The sequence below is a fragment of the Mastigoproctus giganteus genome, chromosome 3 (genome assembly GCF_048544385.1).
Source record: "Mastigoproctus giganteus isolate SK-2022 chromosome 3, ASM4854438v1, whole genome shotgun sequence".
In the NCBI taxonomy this organism is placed as follows: domain Eukaryota; kingdom Metazoa; phylum Arthropoda; class Arachnida; order Uropygi; family Thelyphonidae; genus Mastigoproctus; species Mastigoproctus giganteus.
Window position 1 is genome coordinate 159,380,593 of NC_143577.1, and position 22,771 is coordinate 159,403,363.

General features: G+C 38.5%; 1 protein-coding gene across 4 annotated transcripts in view; it reads right to left on the reverse strand.

The window, feature by feature from the left end:
* The window catches only part of LOC150088358 (solute carrier family 35 member F6-like), a 329,560-nt gene that overhangs the window by 163,891 nt on the left and 142,898 nt on the right, over window positions 1–22,771 (reverse strand). For 3 of the 4 annotated variants that reach the window (XM_090370736.1, XM_090370735.1, XM_090370738.1), the window contains exon 7: window positions 13,686–13,818. In XM_090370736.1, the coding sequence (XP_090226862.1) occupies window positions 13,686–13,818 (133 nt within the window). The remainder of the gene's footprint in view (window positions 1–13,685; window positions 13,819–22,771) is intronic. The other variant, XM_090370737.1, reaches the window with a different exon arrangement.

A 22,771-nucleotide genomic window follows, 5' to 3' on the forward strand; every position in this document is an offset into this window, starting at 1 on the left:
TGTGTCTGAATTATTGCTGCAGTCTTGTCTAGATGATCCTGCAATGCATCTTTAACCAGTGACTCCATTATTTTACCCGGAACAGAAGTTAAACTAACTGGTCTGTAATTACTCGTGTCACCCTTCGATCCACCTTTGTGAATTGGGGATACATTTGCACATCTCCAGTCCGTGGGAACCTCCCCTGAGTCCAAGGATGCTCTCATAATTATGGCTAAGGGTTTGCTTAGTTGCTTTGCCGCCTCCTTTAAAATAACTGGATAGATCCCATCCACCCCAGGTGCCTTTCTTATGTTTAACTTCAACAATTTCTCCTCCACTTTGCTCTCAGTCATTACAAAATCATTAAGCACACTGCTACAATTTGATAACCTTCTTCCATTTTCAAACTGTAATAATTCCTCACATGTGAATGTAGATGCAAAATACTCATTCAGTTTGTTTGCTATCTGAGCAGGATCATCAACAGTCGAACCATCGATGTCAAGTGGACCAATCATATTCATCCCCTTCCTTTTAGAGTTTATATAAGTAAAGAAATCCTTGCTGTTTTTCTTAGCATCTTTTACCGTTAAGAATTTTAAATTCATAAAATTTCTTAACTATGCTGCTAGCATTGGTGCACATGCAAGTATACATGCACCTGTTTTTACTCTTAGTTACCTTAACATAGCCAATGTATTTACTTGTTTCATGATGACTCCAAGCAGTTCTTGAAATCATCAGCACCTTGCTTACCAGACTGCTGCTCATTCCAATAGAATGCAGTAAAAGAATCACTTTCACCTCTGTTTGTAGCTATTGTTAAACTATTAGCCTGTGTATCCCTCCATGCTAGCAGTTTTCTGACCCACCTAACAGTGCCTTGATAGCATCAGAAAATATTCTTGCACCCTTTCTATTTAAGAACATGTGCATGTACACCAATGCTAGGAGAACAGTAAATAAATTTGATGAATTTGAAGTGATGGTCATCAAATGCAGACACATTGTGAGATATCAGAGACACAGTATCGCTCAGATATAAGGGATGCAGAATTTGAATATGGGGGAGTACAATGTGTACAGAAAGGATAGAATGTATTGTGTATTGTGTTGAGGGTCCCAGCACCATGGGTTTCTCTGATCTCTGGCTTTATGTCACTGTGATGTAAATATATCACACAAAAGCCAGCAAAAAGTATAGATGTAGATTTGCGCAGGGTGGTATTATGTTCGTGTAAGGGATGGGGGGTTAAAAAATAAAAAAGGCAGAGTAGTGGAGGTAGAGATTGTACCAGCAGGAAGGGTGAGGGAAGACCAAAATGAGGATGTAGGGGAAGGCATCCCAAAACTGGCAATTTAACATGGGGATCACAAGTCCAATTTATGCTTGGGCTCCACCAAGCAAAAATTAGGGAGGAGAGGGTCCTCAGAGAACAGGGAAGGAAAGCCATGGGAGGCAGAGGCTCCCATAGGAATGACATAAGGCCCATGTGGCAAGTGGTGCTACATAGCAGTGAGGCTCACTGCAGTGCCAGCATTGATCCTACCCCCCACAGGGTTAGTAGTATTCCAAGCTATGGTATAGTACCAGTAAAGGGATCCCTGGCAGGGGATTTCAGTATCCATCCATAAGTGAAGTGGATGGGTATGTGGCAAAAACCTACCCAGAACTGAGTCTGGGTTAGCATCAGATCCTATATTGTAAACAAATAGACCAGGTTTAGCAGTCAATCGGGTAAGAGGTCATAATCATAAGATAGGAAGCACAACAGAGGTGCTCTGCTCCAGAAGATAAAAGTTTTGCTGGTTTGGGAGGTCATATCCAGGGTGTCAGACCCATGCAGTGCCTGTTCCATGGAGGTGTTGATACCAGGGTCAAGTGAGTATACTTTTATAAAGAGGCAGTTTCAGTTAGGGAAGCATATGGATTGAGGGTCAAGTCCAGGTTAAAAAGTTGTGAAAGTTATGTAGATTCACTTGAAAGGAGTGTCCATACCATGAACGAAGTAATGAAGTAAGTAATGTCCACTGTTGTGGGTAAAGTCGTTGCACGTGACCCAGCTGACAAGTAGGATTTACTGTTAAATAGATGTTGGAGTGTAGGTATAGCAACTTAGGTTCTGTGAGAGTGAGTTGATAAATAGGAGGACTGTGTGTTTCAAGAATTTGCAGCATGAGTAGCTGAAGCATTCTAAGTCTTGTGAATAGCTCCTGTACATATTTAGTGAAAGCTTGGTATCTGGATTGATCCGGGATTAGATGTTCTTGCCCTTGTGGAATGTTTTGAATAGTGGCAAAGACTATGCCACGAAGGTCTTCGCAATAGAAACATCAGTATAGTAGATGGGCCCAGTTTTCAATATCACCACACATGCAGTGTGGATTATCTGAAATGCTCATAGAGGTGAGTTTAATGTTGATGGACCCATGTCCAGTCAATAGAAATGAGGTAAAATAGGGTAAAGACCTGGTGAAAACCAAGTTGGGGCTATTAGAAAAACCAATCCCACATCAAGGAGAAATTTTCAGGTCATTTGCCCTTTATCGGAGCTGGACCATCTGACCTACCAGATCCCAACAAGCCTGTTGGCAAGGAGCTTCTTCTTTATCTTCCTGTCATTAAGAGGATTAATGGTATTCTCCCATGATAGTAGCTTGAAGGCCTCGAGCAAGGTAGTGGTAGTACAATCCATGTTGAATGACCTTCAGGTCCAGGGGAAGGGTGCCCGCTAAAACCTGGAGGGCCAGTGAGCTAACTGTACGGCATGCACGGGTGATTACAAATAGGGTGTATCGCTGTATAGATTCTAGTATTTGTGGTAGTTAGGGTTTATTACAGCACTGTGGAACCAGACCCAGGAACCATAGGTGATTACAAGTAGGAATGACATTATGAGTTTTAGTGTGCGATGATTTAAGTCCTAATCCATCTGGCTGACATGGGAAATAAAGACAGTGTATTGCCTCACCTTGTTATGGAGATGCAGTAGGTGGGAGAGGAAAGAATGCTTGTTATCCAGAGTTAATACAAGAAGTTTTAGCTCGGAAACAAACTGGATAGTGGTTCTGTGGATGTCTCTGTAGGGATCCTTTGAGGAGGATGGATTTGGTTTTATGTGGGGAAATACAGACTTGATGTAGATCTGCCCAGTCCTGCAGAATCTGCAGGACGTGATTGGCTTTGGCTTCAAGACATGCTCTGAAATTTGTAGTTACACAGATAGTGACATCATCCATGTAGGCCAGAATTGTAGCAGGGCCAAGGTCAAAGGCAAGTAGTTCATCCAAGATGACATTCACGCCCATCTGTACGAATTGAGAGTTCAAGCCTACCGCAGTTTGCAAAGGATACATGTCAAGTATCCTTCGCAGACTTCAGAGCATGTCAAAAGCCTCAGCAAAGTCAATAGCGATGAGTGGAAAATATTTCTCAGTTATAGTGCTGGCTGTTGCTGTAATTCACCAAATGGGTGTCCTCCATGCAGTGACCTGGGTGGAAACTGAATTGAATCTCTAATTGGAGGCCTGCATTTTGGTAGCGAGACTAAAGAAGTGTTTGTAGAACCTTTAAAAAAGTCTGCTGAGCATGGAGAGCAAGGCTAATGTCCTGTACAAATTTAGATCAGGAGGTTTTAACAGATTTTTTAGGGATCAAACCATGTTGGCTACCTCCAAATGAGTAGGAAATTGCCTTTCAAAAGGCATTTATTGAATAATTCCAGAAATAGGTGTGGATTCAGCTCGGTATCTTCTTAACCATTTCTAGTTCAATGAAGCCTGGTCCTAGGCACTTACTATCCTTCATGTGTTGTAGGATAGAAACTGGCAAAAAAAAAAAAAAAAACCCAAGTAGATAAGAAAACACAAATTATTATATGCTTCCCTCCTCACACAGGCAAGTATCCAGTAGACCTTTGAATTTATTCAAACTGTCAGCCTCAACTACCTGTGAGGGCAACTTGTTCCAGTTATCAATGACTGTGACTAAAAGAAAACTTCCTACAAACTAATCTAATCCTCAAGCCCTATAATTTGAATTTATGACCCCTAGTTCTGGAATTGTTTAGAACGATGAAAATTCTACTGCATTCATTTTACTAATCCCTCTCAGAGCCTAATAAACCTCAATCAGGTCACCCCTGAGGTGCCTGGTTGCCAATCTCTGTAGCCCACGAAATTGGAGTCTTTCCTCATACAGTAGTCTTTCTGTCAATCTCGCCATTCGAGTTGCCCATCTTTGGACCCTTTCAAGAAGCTTTTATGGAGACCTCATCTTTTTTCAGATGAGGTCTCCATACTTGAACACAGTATTCCAAATGTGGTTTTACAATTGCTTTATATAGTGCGATTATGACCTCCCTATCCATTGGTGAGCTATGAATATTTTAACAATGGGCTCGCAGTTTTTCCGTTTTCTACCGAATAAATTTGATCAGTCACGGAAGTGACGGCATCCGCGGCTTCAGATAGAGGCGCTTCCCACGCTCGCACTACTAGTAGTGTGATTAGAGCACGTGACGCATTTTTTGTGACCAGTATGACATCTCGAGTCAGGGGCTGATTTAGGGGGTTGGACAGATACGGCTTATTACCCTTTAACCATGCGTATAAGTGAATGTGTAAAATGTACCTAGGTTTATCTAAAAAAAAAAAAAAAAAAAAAACCTTAAAAACCCTGTTTACAATGATAACTGGATATGACAGTGTACGGAGTTCTAACTTTTTAGAATCTCTGAATAGTATGACGTCACAATCATGCTTCCTGAAGTTACTACTGCAGTAAGTATGATTGCAACAATACAAATATTTGTCAACAATTTCTTTTTTCGTCTTGCATTTTCGTTACATTTCATTGTTAGGTTCCCCTAACAGCTGCATATGTTGCTTCAAATACAAGATCGATACATCAATCGGTGCTATTTTACAGAGATATTTAGATACGTTGCACTTGCAAGTATACATCTCTTACTTTAGTTATCATAAATCCATTGTATTTTGTCTTCCAGAAATTATGAAAATCTGTGAATGATCAAGAAAATATTTACAATAAAAATGCTCTTTTATTTCGTAATCATATATACAAATCAAAATACCTAAAAGAAACATGAAGGATGTTTCGCATAAACCATCTACCGCACGTGCTCATCACACGCCCAACTTTTTTATTATTTTATTTTGCGCAACTATGGAAATATAATGGATACATATTTTTCATGATAAAATTTTAATATTGCGAATAAAAAATAACATGAAATATTTCCCATATCACAAATAACATAAAACCTATCACAAAACATTCCACAATATAAAAACAAATATTACATTTAAAAAAAAAAAAACTTTCTAGAAAAAACACACAAAAAAAAAAAAAATCACAGATTACATGAAAAAAAATTTATTTACAAGATTAATTAATTTAAAAATAATTTTAAAGTAATTTAAATAATAAAATTAATTTAAAAGATAAAATTAATTTACAAGAAAAATTTATTCTAAAAATTGCCATGTACAATTTACTTCTTTATTAAGATTTGTTGTCGTCATGTCAAATCATTCCTCTGTAATCATCGCTCATAGCTGAGTGATGATTACAGAGTGATTTGATGTAACGATCCAGATCAAATTGAAGCAATGGTTTCCATTTAGATGTATGGTCATCATAATCTGCAGCGTGTTTAATTGTCAACATTATTCATTCATTCATTCACACAGTATTATTCATTACGCTGAAAGCTCGCTCAGCTTCAGCACTGCTAATCGCAATGGTTGCAAAGATATTTCTGGTTTTCTTAATTAATTGAAAAGGGAATTTCAACCGATTTTAAAGATAAATTGTCTTTGACAAAATCTCTAAAATCATTGATTTTTATTTCATATTTTATCAGAAAACTCAAATTTCTTATTTGGTTTTCACCGGCTTGCCACCGAGACGAAAGTTCTTTCACATTCCACGATTTCCAGTAGCATATCTTTAAAATTTCTTTCAATGGTGTTGTTATTTTCTTTATTTAATTTAAAATCGCCCTGTTGCATTAATAACTTATCCTTTAAGGATAAAGCAGTGCATTTAATAATCTGTCACGAGGTAATTTTTTTACTTTCGATTTTGATTCCTTCAAATTCTTTCCACTTCAACATGCACTCAATTTTAGCTTCATAATTTCATTCAGAATTTTTCAAATTAGCAATAGCATTCACAGTTTGAATAATTAATTTATATGCTTTTACCATTGTGATGTTGCAACTTTGTAAAGCTTCTGAAAGGTAAGGAGCTCCTGCAGGATGTCGAACATTAGCACTAAATGGTTAAGAAATTCCAAATTTAAAAGTCCATTTAATAATCCTGGATTATTTAACTTCTGATTCAAAATGTTTGCACAAAGCAGGATGATTCCTCCAACCCACAATTGCCGTCCGCAAGCTACAAGTTGCTCATCGTCGCCCAAACACACAACCGATCTTTATAGTTTCCACATAAAGTTCTTTAGCAATCATCCTTACTTCGCGCTAGTTTTTTGGAGATTGGTAACACAGTTTGTTTTTTTTTTTAATTATTGCCTGTATGCCAATATATTTTTGAACATTTTCTACACAGTGAAAGGCTCAACAAAGTTTCAAAATCTGCCAACATTTCATCTTGGTAAAGTTTATTTAATATCTTAGTTGCCTCAATCCTCCTTCTACGTTGCTACCATCACTAGTTCTTTGAATACAGTGCAAAATGTCGGAATCACACGGATATTCAGCTACTGTGACCACGTAAACATAGACAGGAGAAATTTACTGAAAGGCATGGATCACTCACTTCTCCAAAAAAACATATGCCTGTTTGTCGGAGTAAAGGGGAACCACAACACAGGTTGACCAGAGGCTATAATCCATGTCGAGAATCTTCTTAATCCTCTGACTGGCTATGGAAAGCATATTGACTAGTGTGACTGCATAGGTTTTACGGACATTGTGGAACCGTAATCCCTTTCACCCTTAATTTGCACTTTCTAATTACCTAAATTGCCTCAAGGCCAGAGGTGAGAACAATGCACACAAAGTTGTCTCTGCTAATCCATCGTTATATGGAAATTTTCTTCGTTCAATGGAAACTATTTTAAATGTAATTACCAAGGGGAATCAAAACATTCGCTATAAAGAAGTTCGTTAAACAGAGGTCCGACTGTAATTAAATCAAAAATGAAGCAATTTTAAAATACATAATTGATTGATTGCGCCATTAAAATGCTGGGAATGGGCCTTGTTCACCCCACCGTAGTTTCCGTTGTGGATTCTCAATAATAGCATCCAGGACTTCATTTGTAAAATAAATGATCGTCTCAACAATGGGCTCGCAAATTTTCAAAAAAATAACAATGGGCTCTTGCGAGCCTGCTATAGCTCACCACTGTCCCTATCTCTACAGGATAACGTTCGATAAATCATTGATAGGGTACCATAGGCTTTCCTGGTTGCCTGTTTACACTGTTCAGATAACTTCATATTTCTCCATATTGTAACCCAGATCCTTTTCCTCTTCCACTGTTTTTAATTCAACCCTACCAAGTGTAAGACTTTGCATTTAGCAGAATTAAAATATAGTTGCCATTTCTCTGACCATCTCTGAAGTCTGTTTAAGTCATTCTGAAGAAGTGCTGCTTGGCAGTGATCATTACCAACCTTTACATCATCTGCAAATTTTGACATCATGCCTTCTATCCCATTGTCGATGTCATTTATGAAAATGAGAAACAACAGTGGTCCAAGAACTGATCCTTGAAGGATCCCACTCCTGACATTACACCAATCATGGATAACAGTCTGGCAAAAGGAAAGATACAATGTACTACTGGGAGAAGTGTTTGGAAAAGTCAGCGCTTTGTTTCGACTGCTTTTGATATTTTAATAAGGACCTACAGTAAAATTTAAAGCATGTTGAGTATGTAATATAGCTGATATAAACTAAAAAATTTTTCTTGCAAAAACTGTGGTGTTTTATTCAAAATGTTGATGTGCTTTTTTTTTTTTTTTCCAAAGCATACCAATTACACCAATCTGAGGAATCTCCATTAATCACAACCCTCTGCCTTCTGCCCTGCAGCCACATAGCAATCCACCTTAGAATCATATCAGTAATCCCAGCCTGTTTAAGATTATATAATAACTCTTATATAATCCAAATAAACTATGTCGAAATCATTCCCTAAATCGAGCTCACCACTGTGTCAAAATAGTCTACTAAGTTAGTTAAGTATGATTTACCTTTAACAAACCCATGTTGTGTATCCTTCAGAATGCCATATCTATCTAAATGTCCCTGGATTGCACTCTTAATCACTGTCTCTAAGTTTTTTCTACCACTTAAGCCAGACCAACCAGTCTGTAGTTACCAACTTCACTCTTAGAACCACTTTTTTTGTATTGGTGATACATTGCAGGGTACATGCCATCAAGTCTGTAATTTGATTTATCAAGTCCTAAGGACCTTACAAGGAGACTTACTTGCCTTTATGATGAAAAGTTTTTCTAATAAACAATCATCTAGAATTACAACATCCTAATTTCATATGTCTCAGCCTCACTTGCACAGCCTCTTCTCAGCATAAAGGGTCTTTTGTTATTAAAGACAGATACAAAGCACCTCTTCAATTCATCCACAACATCAGCTGGGTTGTCTAAAACTTTCTCGCACACACACAGTGGACAAGGGTCCAATCTGATTAACTTTTTTTCTCTTTGCATTCACATACAAGAAAAATTCCTTTTCCCCATTTTTTGCTCTCTTAGTTGAAGCTTTCTCATATGCAGCCTTGGCCTCCCTGAGCTCATTTGTCGTACTATTACAGATCAACTTATACCTATTGTAGGCTTCAGTACTTTTCATTGCTCTATAACTGTCCCATGCCATCTTTTTCTGCTCTATTTGACCAGGTAAGCTCTGCAGTCATCCATTTCAGCATCCTCTTCCTGCAATATTTTCTTAAAGGTATGTATCATGGCTCATGATTTTTTTTTTTAAAATTATTCCATAAGTCAAATGTATTCACCATCTCTCAGCAATCTGCCCAGTTCACAGATGCCATATAGTGCCTTAAACTGCCAAAGTCCCTTCTTCTGAGTGTTAAATTTGTGCCTTTACCTTTAACTACTAAAACATCTTTCTTCATCTTCCAACTGACAATTGCATAATCACTTCCTGACAATGGTTCCTGTACTTTAAGCCCTGTGATGCCATTGTAGTTTGTGTTGTTGTTGGTGAATGGGGCTTCTATCTTCACTGTGGTAGTTGTCATTAAGATGACAGTACTCAATCTGCTCGGTGGTTAAATGGTGGCCTCGTTTGGGAAAAGGGAGTCGAGGATGTTTATTGACTCATCCAAAGAATTGGTCATGGTGCCATCAGATGTAATGGTTGTGGTGGTTACCTTGCCTCCCCAGGGTTCAGAATTTCTAGTTGTAGGGACTAGTTGCTCCCAGGAAGCTTTCTTCCTATGCCTTATCAGGGAGGTATAATAATTCCTGATTCAATGGTAATCATCTCCCAGAGCATTTATCTAGCTGGGAGGCTATATGGATCAGGCTAACTGGAAAGCTTTTCTCTTGGTATGGATGATCCGGCAAAGGTGTAAGTCAGGAGACCAACATGGGAATGCCTTCAGAATGGACTTGTCCTTTTGAGTGAGTTCTCGCAGACGTTAGTAATAATTCTAGTGATTAGGTGCTGGATCACCAGTACTTGGGTACGGAGTGAGATCTGGAAATATCCTTTGGGTAACTTCCAGACATTCTGGTTATGGCGATGTTCGGATTACATATGACTATGGCAGCCCAAAGAGTATCTTCATCTGCAACAATTTTATAAGTCAGAGGGTATCGTCCAATCTGTTTTGAATGAGTATATTGCCCTTGTAATGGGAAGATGTCTTCATCAGCTTTAAGCTGGGGTTAGTCGGTTACGGCGCACGCTCTAACTGTAGGAGCTCCAGACATTTTGATTATACTGTTTCTGATTTACTGCCAGTTAGTCTTTAGTTTTTGGCTACATTTGACTTTTTGGTAAATGGGGCACTTGCTACCTCTACTTCAATATGCCGAAAAAGTCAAGTCTCAGTCTGGTTATGCAGTTGGAACACACACTTAGAACCACCTAGTACAATAAATAAAAAAAAGTTGGCACACACTGAAGGGGAGCAAAATTTGTGCCCTTTCTGGGCAATGTGTCCACAGGAAAGCAATATGATTGCAGGTTCGGGAACACCATTCACAAAGGATAGGAGGGTGAGTTATGTTCTTGGTTAAGAAGCTGTTGTTATTTGGTTTTTAGGAGCATTAGCAACTAAGGCCATATTGCTCCGGGAATATGCGGTGGTCATTCCCTGACCTTTCCGCATCCTCGTATTTGGTGGTGATGGGCTTGAACCCCGGTCTAAATCAAGAAGCGTGTGCTACGCACTGCTGCTCCTTCCCACCTGGCTACCGAGGTGTCCGGTTAAGAAGCACAAAATCTAAGGCAGTGCATCAAGCTGACATTGTTTGCCAGTACAATACTGTATCAGTTAGGTAACATAAGCACTGGGAGAGCAAAAATAAAAGTAGAGGATGAATGACTAATGAGTACAATGAACAACCATGCAAAGAAATAGAGTGGGTCAATAAATCAGAATGGCTTATAATGGATGATTTTAACTTTCCAGATATTGAAGAGAACTTGTGGATTTGTCACTCACACAGTAGCAAGGCTTTTGGGGTTTTATTGAATGACTTTTCTATAGCAGCATGTTAGAGAGGCAACAAGAGAGAGTAATATTCTCGCAGTGATTATTCATGCATTAAGAATCTGTAAATAAAAGAACCATTAGGTGAAAGTGATCACAGTGTATTAATGTGGAATATAATTAAGGTTATAACTACCATCAAGGGAAAATGGAAGGAGTTTTGCTTTCATAAAGTTGACTACAGTGGTCTCACAGTTTTCAATATCTATACAGTATGACCAACTGATGATGTTACCATCAGAAAATTCCAAATGGGAAGCATTCAAGGAAATAATCATAGAAGCTACTAGGCATTTCATACTAACAAAGAAATACTGTTCAACGCTTAGACCTAAATGGATGTCAGATGAACTAATCAGACTTGTGAATCAGACAGAGAATAAAAATGCATGGAACACAAACTATCAGATGATACAGAAGCCTATGGTAGATTTAAACCAGTCTGCAATCAAGCCACAGAGGATATTAGGTAAGCTAATGCAGATTATAAGAAATCTTTAGCAAAGGATGCAAAGAAAAACAGCAAAGACTTCTTTACCTTGTAAACACTAGAAGGAAGGGAATGAATCACATTGGTCCACTTGATTGATGATTCAACTGCTGGTGATACTGGTCAGCTTGCTGACAAACTGAATATGTATTTTACATCTACATTCACACAAGGAATTCTTTATGGAAGTGGATGCCAGAAGTTTATCAAACTAATGGGAAGCTAAATTATTCTGTAATAATTGAGAAGAAAGTGAAAGAGAAACTGCTGAAGTTAAACATAAAAAGGCACCTGGGGTGGATTGGATTTATCCAATATATTAAGGGAGACAGCTAAGCAGTTAAGCAGACCATTATGAGAACATCTTTGGAATCAGGAGAAGTCCCCAAGAACTATAGATATGCAAATGTATTCCCAATTCACAAAGATGGATCAAAGGGTGACAAGAGCAATTACAGACCTGTCAGCTAAACTTCTGTTCCAGAGAAAATAATGGAGTCACAGGTTAAAGAAGCAATGCAGGACCATCTAGACAGGAGTGCAGTTATATTTCAGACACAACATGGGTTTGTGAAGGAGAAATCTTGTTTTTTTTTTTTTTTTCCCTTGTTAGTTGTTGGCGCATCAGCTGCTATGGCCATAATGCACCTCCCAAAGTTTTTTTGCATTTTACTGTGATCCAAGCCCAAAGCGGGAATTGAACCCGTGACCTTTGGGTTACCAGGCAGGCACTTTACCTACCTGGCTAGCCCGGTCGGCGAGAAATCTTGTATGACCAATTTGATTGGATACAATCACAAAGGACTAGATGCAAAAAATATTTTTGATATCATATATAGGTTTCAGGTAATCATTTGATATTGTTGCACATAAAAGAATGGTGTGCAAGTTGGCATTAAAGGCAAGTTACGGCTATGGATAAAGGGATATTGAGTGGTAGAAGACAGAGAATGGTTATCGATGGACACTGCTCTTCGTGGACTAATGTCATTAGTGGAATCCCCCAGGGTTCAGTTCTGGGCCCATTGTTGTTTTCTATATTTATTAATGAGTAAAAGTAAATGCACAAGGCATAATACATTACGAGTTTAAATTTACTATTGAGCATTCAGTGAAATATACCATTCTTTGTTCGTAGTAGTAAATAGTAATTTCCTATTACAAACAAAGAATGGTGTATTTCCTGAATGTTCAATATTTATTAATGATATTGATGAAGGTATATCAGGCTTAATGTCCAAGTTTGCAGATAAAATGTTGGCAGGATGACATGGTACTGAACAGGATCTTGAAAAATCAGGCAGACAGGCTGAGAAATGGCAGTTGAAGTTTGAGAAATGCAAACTACTGGAAATGGGCAGAAGTAACCTCAGAGTAATGTACAAACTCTGTGGTCCTATACTCAGGGTAGTGGGAAATTAAAAAAAGACGTGGGTTAATTGCATTGTCAGATATGAAGTTCTGTGAGCAGCGCAGACAATCTTCCCAGACAGTATGGAGTTTTGTCAATGATATGCAGAAATTTTGCTGGCAAGGATAAGTAGGTGATTATTCTACTGTATAAGGCAATGGTCAAGCTACATCTTGAGTACTGCGTACAGGTCTGGAGGACCCATTTTGGGAAGGATGTAGAGCATCTGGAACAGGTACAGAGAAAGGCAACAAGATTGGTGCTCAATTTATGCTCCATGTTGACAGCATTCTTCCTCTTGGTCAGACTACACACATAAGCATAAATTCATATTGAGGAAGGATAGTTGCAGGAGAGATGTGCAAAGGTTCACCTTCAGCCTGCAGGTAATTGACTGCAGGAACAAACTTCCATCTGTTGTTATGGAAGCTGCTAATTTGAATTAATTCGAGGAAGATCTAGACAAATTATTGGAGTGGATGGGTACGTGATGTGGGAAGTTCCCCCCCCCTTTGGCTTATGCTCTTTAAGCTTGCTTTCTTACATCATTTGTCACTACTAATACTAACCTCTCTAGAAGAAAGAATTTGAGTTTTATAACAGTATATTTTCAACACAAAAAAATCTATTATTTTTAATATAGTCAGAGAAGTGTTTATTTCTAATAATTGATTTCGAAAAATTTTGTTTAACTTAAATATTTTTTGCGATGACTGAGATAAGAAGTGGCACGGTTTACAAGTAGAAATGGTGCAATGTACTGTCCCCATCAAGATGAGCTTCAAATGCTCTTGACACTCACATATTTAAATCATAAAATTAACAACAGATGGCAGTTCTAAAGTTAAATTTTGTACCAAGGACCCACAAAAGTTTGCTAAGCCATGAAGATAAGTTAAAATTATTTCACATTTTTGAAGTTGGTTAAAAATTTGTTAAACTTCATAAAATTCAAAATTGTATGAAATTAATAGTATAAATCAGCTCAAAACTCATACACATATTTTACTTTAAAACACTTTGTAAAACATATTACCTAAGATAACTTTTTTGTTTGTATGGTGTGATTCTCTGAGTACAGAGGACAATCCTACAAGCAACAGCCCAATAACTGTAACAAAAATTCCAAGCCACTGGAGTCTTCGTACTTTACGTTTCAAGAAAAGTTTCTAGAAGTTAACAAAAATAATTACTTTTCCATTTTTAAAAATGTAATGGCACTTCTGACTGCAAAATTATGGCACTATTTTTATTTAAAGAAAAAAATTCATGTTTTTAATAAGTTGACGAGAATCAATGTATTTTTATAAGAACTTGTAAGAAGGAATTACATTTCTATTATTTTAATTAATCCTAACTTTAATTAAATTTAATAAACAAAATAATTGAAAGTAACAGAATATCAAAATATTTTAATAAACTAAATATATTTTATCTTACTTTCAATAATCCTTTTACAGCTTGCCTCAACTGTTTCATGCTTTGTAATATACAGTTCATAAAAGAATTTATCCTCATTATTATGAAGCATTAGCCTACTTTCATAAATCAAAATAAAATTACCACTGCTCTTGCATTTTCTTCCCAAATAAATTTTACATTTGATGTTGTTGTTATTTGGTTTTTAGGAGCATTAGCAACTAAGGCCATATTGCTCCAGGGATATGCGGTGGTCATTCCCTGACCTCTCCGCATCCTCCATATTTGGTGGTCACGGGCTCAAACCCCGGTCTAATCAGGAAGCGTGTGCTACGCACTGCTGCTGCTCCTGCCCATGCAGGCGGCAATTTTTTTTTTTTTTTTTTTTACATTTACTGACTGCTTTAAACTGGAAATTTACCATACACATGAAGATGAAGAATACCATAACATCATCTTGAAACAACATCATGGCTATTGAAATGACAAGTATTTCCTATTTAGAACCCACATTTACAGCATGGTACAAATGAAACTTACAGCAAATTGAAAATGGGAAGTGCAATTTTATTTTGATATGCTCTCTTATAGGTTCTTGAAGGACAAACTAAGTCTGATAAACAGTTATCATGAAGCGAATATACACTGACTTCTATTAATTAAAGTGCCGAGGAATGGTAGCTTGCTGTTGACTTTCCTTTCCATTAGGTATTGTAACAGATGAATTTGCTTATATGCTAATGGCAGAAATCTAGTAAACAAATCAAATGAATTTGAAGTATTGACCATGTCGTGGAACAAGTAAATACAAGGCCTGTGTCAGGATAGCTAAGAATAAGAACAAGTGCACATATACTTGCGTGTACACTAATGCTAGGAGTTTAGTAAATAAATTTGATGAATTTGAGGTGCTAGTCAAAACATCCAAGGGAGATACTGTTGGGATATCAAAGATGTGGTGTCACCCAAATATAAGAAATGCAGAATTGAAATTTTGGAACTACAATGTGTACAAAAAGTATAGACAGGATAAGAAGGGAGGAGGGGGTTATGTTGTTAGTTAAGAAACACAAAACAGGATCTAGAAAAGTTGAGTAGATGGGCTGAGAGGCAGTAACTGAGGTTAACATTGACAAATGTAATGCATATGGGTAGCAGTAACCCCAGAGTAACATATCAACTGTGTGGTACTACACTCAGGGTGGTAGAGAATGAAAAAGAACTGGGGGTAATTGTGCAGTCAAATATGAAGTTTTTGGAGCAGTGCAGACGGTCTACAAGAGTAGCTCATGGTGTCAATGATATCCAGGAATTTTTCTAGCAGGGATAAGGAGGTGATTAACCCCTTGTATCTTAGGGTAGCTAAGAATAAGAACAGGTACATATATACTTGCATGTACACCAATGCTAGGAGTTTAGCAAATAAATTTGATGAATTTGAGGAGCTGGTTAAAACATCAAAGGCAGATACTGTTGGGATATCACCCAGATATAAGGAATGCAAAATTGGAATTTTGGAACTAATGATTAATGGTCAGGCCACACCTTGTGTACTGTATACAGGTCTGGAGGCCTCATTTTAAGAAGGATGCAGAGTTACTGGTCCGCAGCCCTGCATCCTTCTAGTAATGACAATGGTGAATAGAACAAAGGGTTGCTCTTATGAATAAAGGCTTAAGTTCTGCAAATTGCAGCATCTGGAGACTAGGCACCTGTGGGGTGATCTGATTGAAGAGTATAAGACCTTGAACGGTTTGAGAAAGCTCAATGCCATGGGATTCTTCCTCTTGCCCAGATTAATCGCCTGAGGGGACAAATTCAAATTGAGGAAAGACAGTTGTAGAATAGACATGCAGAAATTTGCCTTTAGCCAATGGGTGGTTGATTGCTGGAACAAATGTCCATCTGTCAGTGTGGAAGTTAATAGCTTAAATAAATTCAAGGAAGAACCAGACAAAGTTTTGGAGCAGATGGAAAGTGTGTTTTATTTTGCTTTTCTTTTTTTTTTTTTTTTTGGCTGATGCTGACAAATTTAGTATTAGTAGTGACATCATATGTCACTACTAATACTAAAGGTGTATTTATCAAATATAAGCACCACACAAGAAATGGAATTCCTCTACCACCTCTACAATGTGATCCCTGAATTGTTACCACCATATGACACCGATACCTTCTGTCAAGGAACAGTTGTGATACTGCCTGCTCCAACAGGCAACGGGTTTGCACAATAATCACCTACCAGTTCAGACATTCTTACCAATTCCTTGCCTTTTTTCTTCTTTATTCTCCCATAATGTCAAGAAGCAATCATTCTCTCTTTCTTCATGAATTACAATCTGAGTATGGCACAAGGCCTCTCCCACGTTCTAGTGACCTTTTAAAATCCAGATCCAGGTCCAAAGACAATTTCAATACAGAAGTCTGAAAAACAGTTTATTTAGATTGTTTGGGTCATATATCAATTTGCCCTTTCATATCAATCAACTACGGGTAACCCCAGTTTTATGCAGGAGATGCATTCAAAGAAATACACATAAAGCGAATTTCTGCATTAAAGAGGATACCGGTTTTTTTTCACGTCATTTGACTATTTTTATTCATTGATTTTTTTTCTTTTCTCATATTAATGCAGTGTACGAAATATCTTAAAACAACTCATTTTTATTCAAAATACAATGAAATAATGCGAAACTGTTATTTAAAGTATTAATTACCAACTTTAATTACATGCATATTGCAGTTTTCAAAATGACTTAAAACAAAAATCACATAGAACACACTCATGTCGTAGCAGCTTTATTTTATTTTTTTCCAAAATATGAATCCAATGTGGTCTGCGTTGCTTGCCTACGTTGTGTTTGTAAAGTTTGCTTATAACATTCCATCATCTGATCAAAACTTCATCTAACAACATCTACCCTTAAAAAATCACTGTCATGCTCTGAAAATTCATGCATTGATCATGCGATGAGTGTCGATTCAGATTCTTTTTCTGTGAATGCCTCAGTAAATTCTAGGTCTTGCAGCTCTTCATTTGTCAAAGGTTGACAAATTTCACTGCTATATGCATTTAGTAATTCATTCAGATCAGACATCATTCAGAGTACCTCACAGTGTCTTGTCAATGATATACAGGAATTTTTCTAGCAGGGATAAGGAGGTGATTATTCCCTTATATAAGGCAATGGTCAGGCCACACCTGAGAACTGTATACAGGTCTGGAGGTCTCATTTTAAGATCCTTGAAGTTGTCACAGACATTCTCTCAGATATGCCAGACAAGCTGTACTTGCTACCTGGGAGTCTAAAACACTGATGGAACTGATATTCGGGTGACACTCAAGTCAAGTGGACCCAATTTCGGCAAAGTTGAGACGGTCTGTGACAGCCAAATTCTCTGCTTGCACCTTCACGATGGTGGGACTATTAGTAACCCTGGGTATAACCTTCATGCATAACACATGGTGGGTGACCATCCAGGTGTGAACCAACGTAATCAGGGGTCGAGGTGTGGTGCCCACACTACATGGAGGAATGTCGTCCCTCTGTGTTACCATGCAGTACTAGGTGGTAGAGGACTCTCATCAACTGGAGCAATACCACCACTTTGCTTATTGGAGGCTTGAAATGGTGGAACTCATGTTTAGTCTCCAGAGCTAAGTTCCGGTCAACCCTTCCCCATCTCTTTCATCATGCAGTATGATTGATAACTTTTGAGGTTATGATGAACATCGTGGCGAGATCCAATCTTCCTTACATTTCAAGGGTACAGATCTAAAATGGTGTTCACAGGCTGGCCGCTAGTTAGTACACTGGACCAAACCTATTGGTAACTCTCTAGGAGGCTTCCGGATCAGCTAGTGTATAATCTTGCTACCTCTACTCTGCCAGATAGTGACTGGAGGGAGTCCGAGTAGTGTGCATGCGGGGGGCATTGTTGAGGCCAGGTTATGTCAAAGATCTGGGTATATTCTTACCATGTGTACACCATATCCAAAAATTTCTTTACTTCATACAGCATGTCCCACCCACTTTTTCTTACTATTGAATACACCATGAATTGTCAAACTAATCGAGTAAGCTTATCTGCAAAAATCTAAACTTCCCAAACACTTCCTAATTCATTTCACAAATATACGTGATCTCAATTCTAATCTCAACAATGTCCATTTCCACTTGCAGTCTGCCAAACCCCATGTACTTTTTCTGACAGAATCTCAGTTATCGGTTGATTCATCTACTGCTCATCTCAGTTGCCCAAATTATTTGCTGTATGATTCCTTTCGCCTCAAAGGCGGTACTTGTGCATATGTCCATTCCAATATTCCCTGTCAGAGACTTGGTAATTTGGAATCTCCTCTTTTTGATCTTGTCTGGCTTAAAATCTCTCTACCTCATTGTGTCAAATTCATCTGTTGTCTCTACCGTTCTCCCAACTCCAATAATCATTTGGAGCTCTTTGACTTCCTCTCTTTGCAACTTGACTTTCTCCAGTCCAACTTTCCTAGAGTACAAGACAATGATGAAAAAAAGCTGTGAGTTAGGGTTGTATTTGAAAGTGTCTGCAATTCTGCCCATACACGATAGGAGGGAGTATATGATGAGAGCCTTGTTAATCAATTCGGCCCTGGAGAGATTGTGCAGGGCTCAAGGGGTAGAATTTTTCTCAGCCTGGTCTGTGCTTGATAACAGGAGAGACTGCTTCTACAGAGATGAGATACACTTAAATAGAAAGAGTGCAAGAATATTTGCCGATGCTGTCGAGGGAGACAGGTGGGTCGGAAAACTACTAGCTTGGGGGGGGGGATACCCGGACTAATAGATTAACAGTAGCCGCTGGCAGAGGTAAAAGTGATTCTTGCACTACTTCTATTGAAATCCAATTGAGCAGCAGCCTGAAAACCAAGGCAACGGGAATTACCAGGACTGCTGGAATCATAGTGGAACAAGTAAATACATGGACTGTATTAGGATAACTAAGAGTAGAAACAGGTGCATGTATACTTGCATGTACACCAATGCTAGGTGTATAGTTAATAAATTTGATGAGCTCGAAATGCTAGTCAAGACATCAAAGGCAGATATTGTCGGGATATCAGAGACATGGTGACACACAGACATAAGCAGTGCAGAACTGGAATTTGGGGAGTACAATGTGTAGAAAGGAGAGACAAGACAGGAAGGGAGGAGGGGTTATGCTGTTAGTTAAGAAACAAAATCTAAGGAAGTGCATCCAATTAATGTTTGTGGACAATGCAATGTTAAGTCTGTTTGTTGTGACATAAGCACTGGGAAAGAAAAAATGAGAGTAGGTGTGTGTTTTAGGCCTAATGAATCTGATGAGTATAATGAGCAATTGTGCAGAGAAATAGAGTGGGCCAGTAAATTAGAGTGTCTTATAATGGGGGATCTTAATTTCCCGGATATTGACTGGAATTTGTGGGTTGTTTACTTACACACTAGCAAGGCTTTTGTGGATTTATTGATGACTGTTTTCTACAGCAGCATGTTCGGGAGGCAACTAGAGGGAGTAATACTATTGTTCTAATTATCAGTAATGATTCTTCTTGCATCAAGAATCTGCAGATAAAAGAACCACTAGGTGGCAGTGATCACAGTGTGCTGAAGTGGGATTTACTCAAAGAGGTAATTACCATCAAGGGTAAAGGGAAGGGTTTTTGCTTTCGAAAAGGTGACTATGGTGGTCAACACAGTATTTAAATTCTATACAGTGGAACCAACTGATGATGTTACCGACAGCAAAATCAAAATGGGAAGCATTCAAAGAATTAATCTTGGAAGCTACTAGGCTTTTCATACCAACAAAGAAATATTGTTCAAGATTTAGGCCTAAATGGATATCAGCTGAACTAATTAGACATGTGACAGAGAAGAAAAATGCGTGGGATACATATAAATTAACATGTGACACAGAAGCCTATGATAGATATAAGCTGGTTTGTAACCAAGTTACAAAGGAGGTTACGCAGGCGAAGGCAGATTACAAGAAATTTTTGGCAAAGGATGCAAAGGAAAATAGTAAAGAGTTCTTTACTTATGTAAACTCTAGAAGGAAGGGGATGAATCAGATTGGTCCACTTGATATCAATGGTTCAACTGTTGATGATTCTGCTCAGGTAGCTAACAAACTAAATGAATATTTTGCATTGACATTGACACATAAGGAGTTATTCAGAGAGGGGAATGCCAGAGGTGTATTCAACTCTGGCAGTAAGTTAGATAATCTTGTAATAACTGAAAGTAAAGTGGAGGAGAAATTGTTGAAGATAAACACAAGAAAAGCACCTGGGGTGGATGGAATCTATCCAGTTATATTAAAGGAGGCAGCAAAGGAAGTAAGCAAACCCTTAGCCATAATTATGACTCATGACCCATGGACCGGAGATGTACAAATGTGACACCAATCCACAAAGGAGGATCAAAGGGAGGCACAAGTAATTACAGACCTGTTAGTTTAACTTTTGTTCCAGGGAAATTAATGGTTGATTTGATTGATTGATTTGGTAGTTGTTTGCGCATCAGCTTCTGTGGCACCTCCCAAGGTTTTTGCAGTACTTTGATCCAAGCCTGAGGCGGGAATCGAACCCACGACCTTTGGGTTGCCGGGCAGGTACTTTACCCACTCGGCTAGCCCGGTCGGCTCGGAAATTAATGGAGGCATTGGTTAAAGAAGCATTGCACTTCAGTTATAGCTCTGACACAGCATGGGTTTGTTAAAGGAAAGTCGTGTTTGACTAATTTGATTGGATACTATGATGTAGTCACAATGGAACTGGATGCAAAGAATAACTTTAATATCATATATTTGGATCTTAGAAAAGCCTTTGATACTGTTGCACATAGAAGACTGCTGCACAAATTGGAGCAGTGTGGCATTGGAGGCAAATTGCTGTTATGGATAAAGGGATGGTTGAGTGGGAGAAGACAGAGTGGTAATCAATGGACACTGCTCTTCGTGGACTAATGTTATTAGTGTAGTCCCTCAGGGTTCAGTGTTGGATCCATTGTTGTTTTCTGTATTTTATTAATGATATTGATGATAGTATATCAGGTTTAATGTCCAAGTTTGCAGACGATATGAAGATTCGCAGGGTAGTTAATGACAATAATGACAGTACAATGCTGCAACAGGATCTAGAAAAGTTGAGCAGACGGGCTGAGAGGTGGCAAATGAAGTTTAACATTGACAAATGTAAAGTACTACATATGGGAAGCAGTAACCCCAAAGTGACGTATGAACTCTGTGGTACCACTCTGACAGTGGTAGAAAAAGAAAAGGATCTGGGGGTAATTGTGCTGGCAGATATAAAGTTCTCTGAGCAGTGCAGACGGGCTGCTAGAGTAGCTCATGGTGTCATGTTAATGATATACAGGAATTTTTCCAGCAGGGATAAGGAGGTGATTATCCCCTTGTATAAGGCAATGGTCAGACAACACCTTGAGTACTGTATACAGGTCTGGAGGCCTCATTTTAAGAAGGATGTCAGTATAGAGCTGTTGGAACGAGTACAGAGAAGGGCAACAAGATTAGTGAATGGAACAAAGGGTTGCTCTTACGAAGAAAGACTTAAGTTTTGCATATTACAGTGTCTGCAGACTAGGCACCTGTGAGGTAATCTAATTGAGGTGTATAAAGCCTTGAATGGTTTGAGCATGCTCAATACTGATCAGATTCTTCCTCTTGCTCAGAATAATCGCCGGAAAAGGCATAAATCCAAATTGAGGAAACACGGTTGTAGGATAGATGTGCGGAAGTTTGCCTTTAGCCAGCGGGTGGTTGATTGCTGGAACAAACTTCCATCTGTCGTTGTAGAAGTTGATAGCTTAAATAGATTCAAGGCAGAACTTGACAAGGTGCCTCCATAGCCAGGTGGGAAGGAGCAGCAGTGCGTAGCACACGCTTCTTGATTAGACCGGGGTTCGAGCCCGTCACCGCCAAATACGAAGGATGTGGAAAGGTCAGGGAATGACCACCGCATATCCCGGAGCAATATGGCCTTAGTTGCTAATGCTCCTAAAAACTAAATAACAAACAAACAAACAAACAGAACTTGACAAACAATTGCAGTGAGTGGGTGAAATAAGGGTTTTTTTTTTTTTTTTGGCTGATGTTATATAAGCTTGCTTTCTTGCATCATGCTAATGCTTTTATCTAATGCTAATATCGTAATTGGCTTGTTTCCAATTCTTCAGTTTCATTTTTTTACCTACACCAAAGCTCGCAACAATTGTAAAGCAGTTATTAATCAGTCCAAACTAGAGTCTGAACAGGCTAGGAGTAGAAAACTTGCTTCTTGTCCTAATGTTAGCCGAGCATTCTGGCCTCTTACCAAAGCTATTGGTCGCAACTTTTGCCCATCTCTGCTCCCACCTCTGTCCAAACCAGATGGTTCTGTTGTCACTTCAGCCAAGGATAAAGCTGACCTGCTAGCATCCCGTTTTTCTTCCAACTCATGTATTAATGATCTTGGTAAAGCACCTCCCACCATTCCCAAAATGCTTCATTCCATACCTCCTGTGGTCTTCTGTCAAAAGGATGTCAGAATGATTTTGACGAATCTTGATGCTAAGAAAGCTCCAGGTCCTGATGGTATTTCCCCACTTGTTCTCAAAACCTGTGCTCCTGAACTTACTCCTGTTCTTTGCCACCTTTTTTTTCACTTTCTTATTCCAGAGGTGT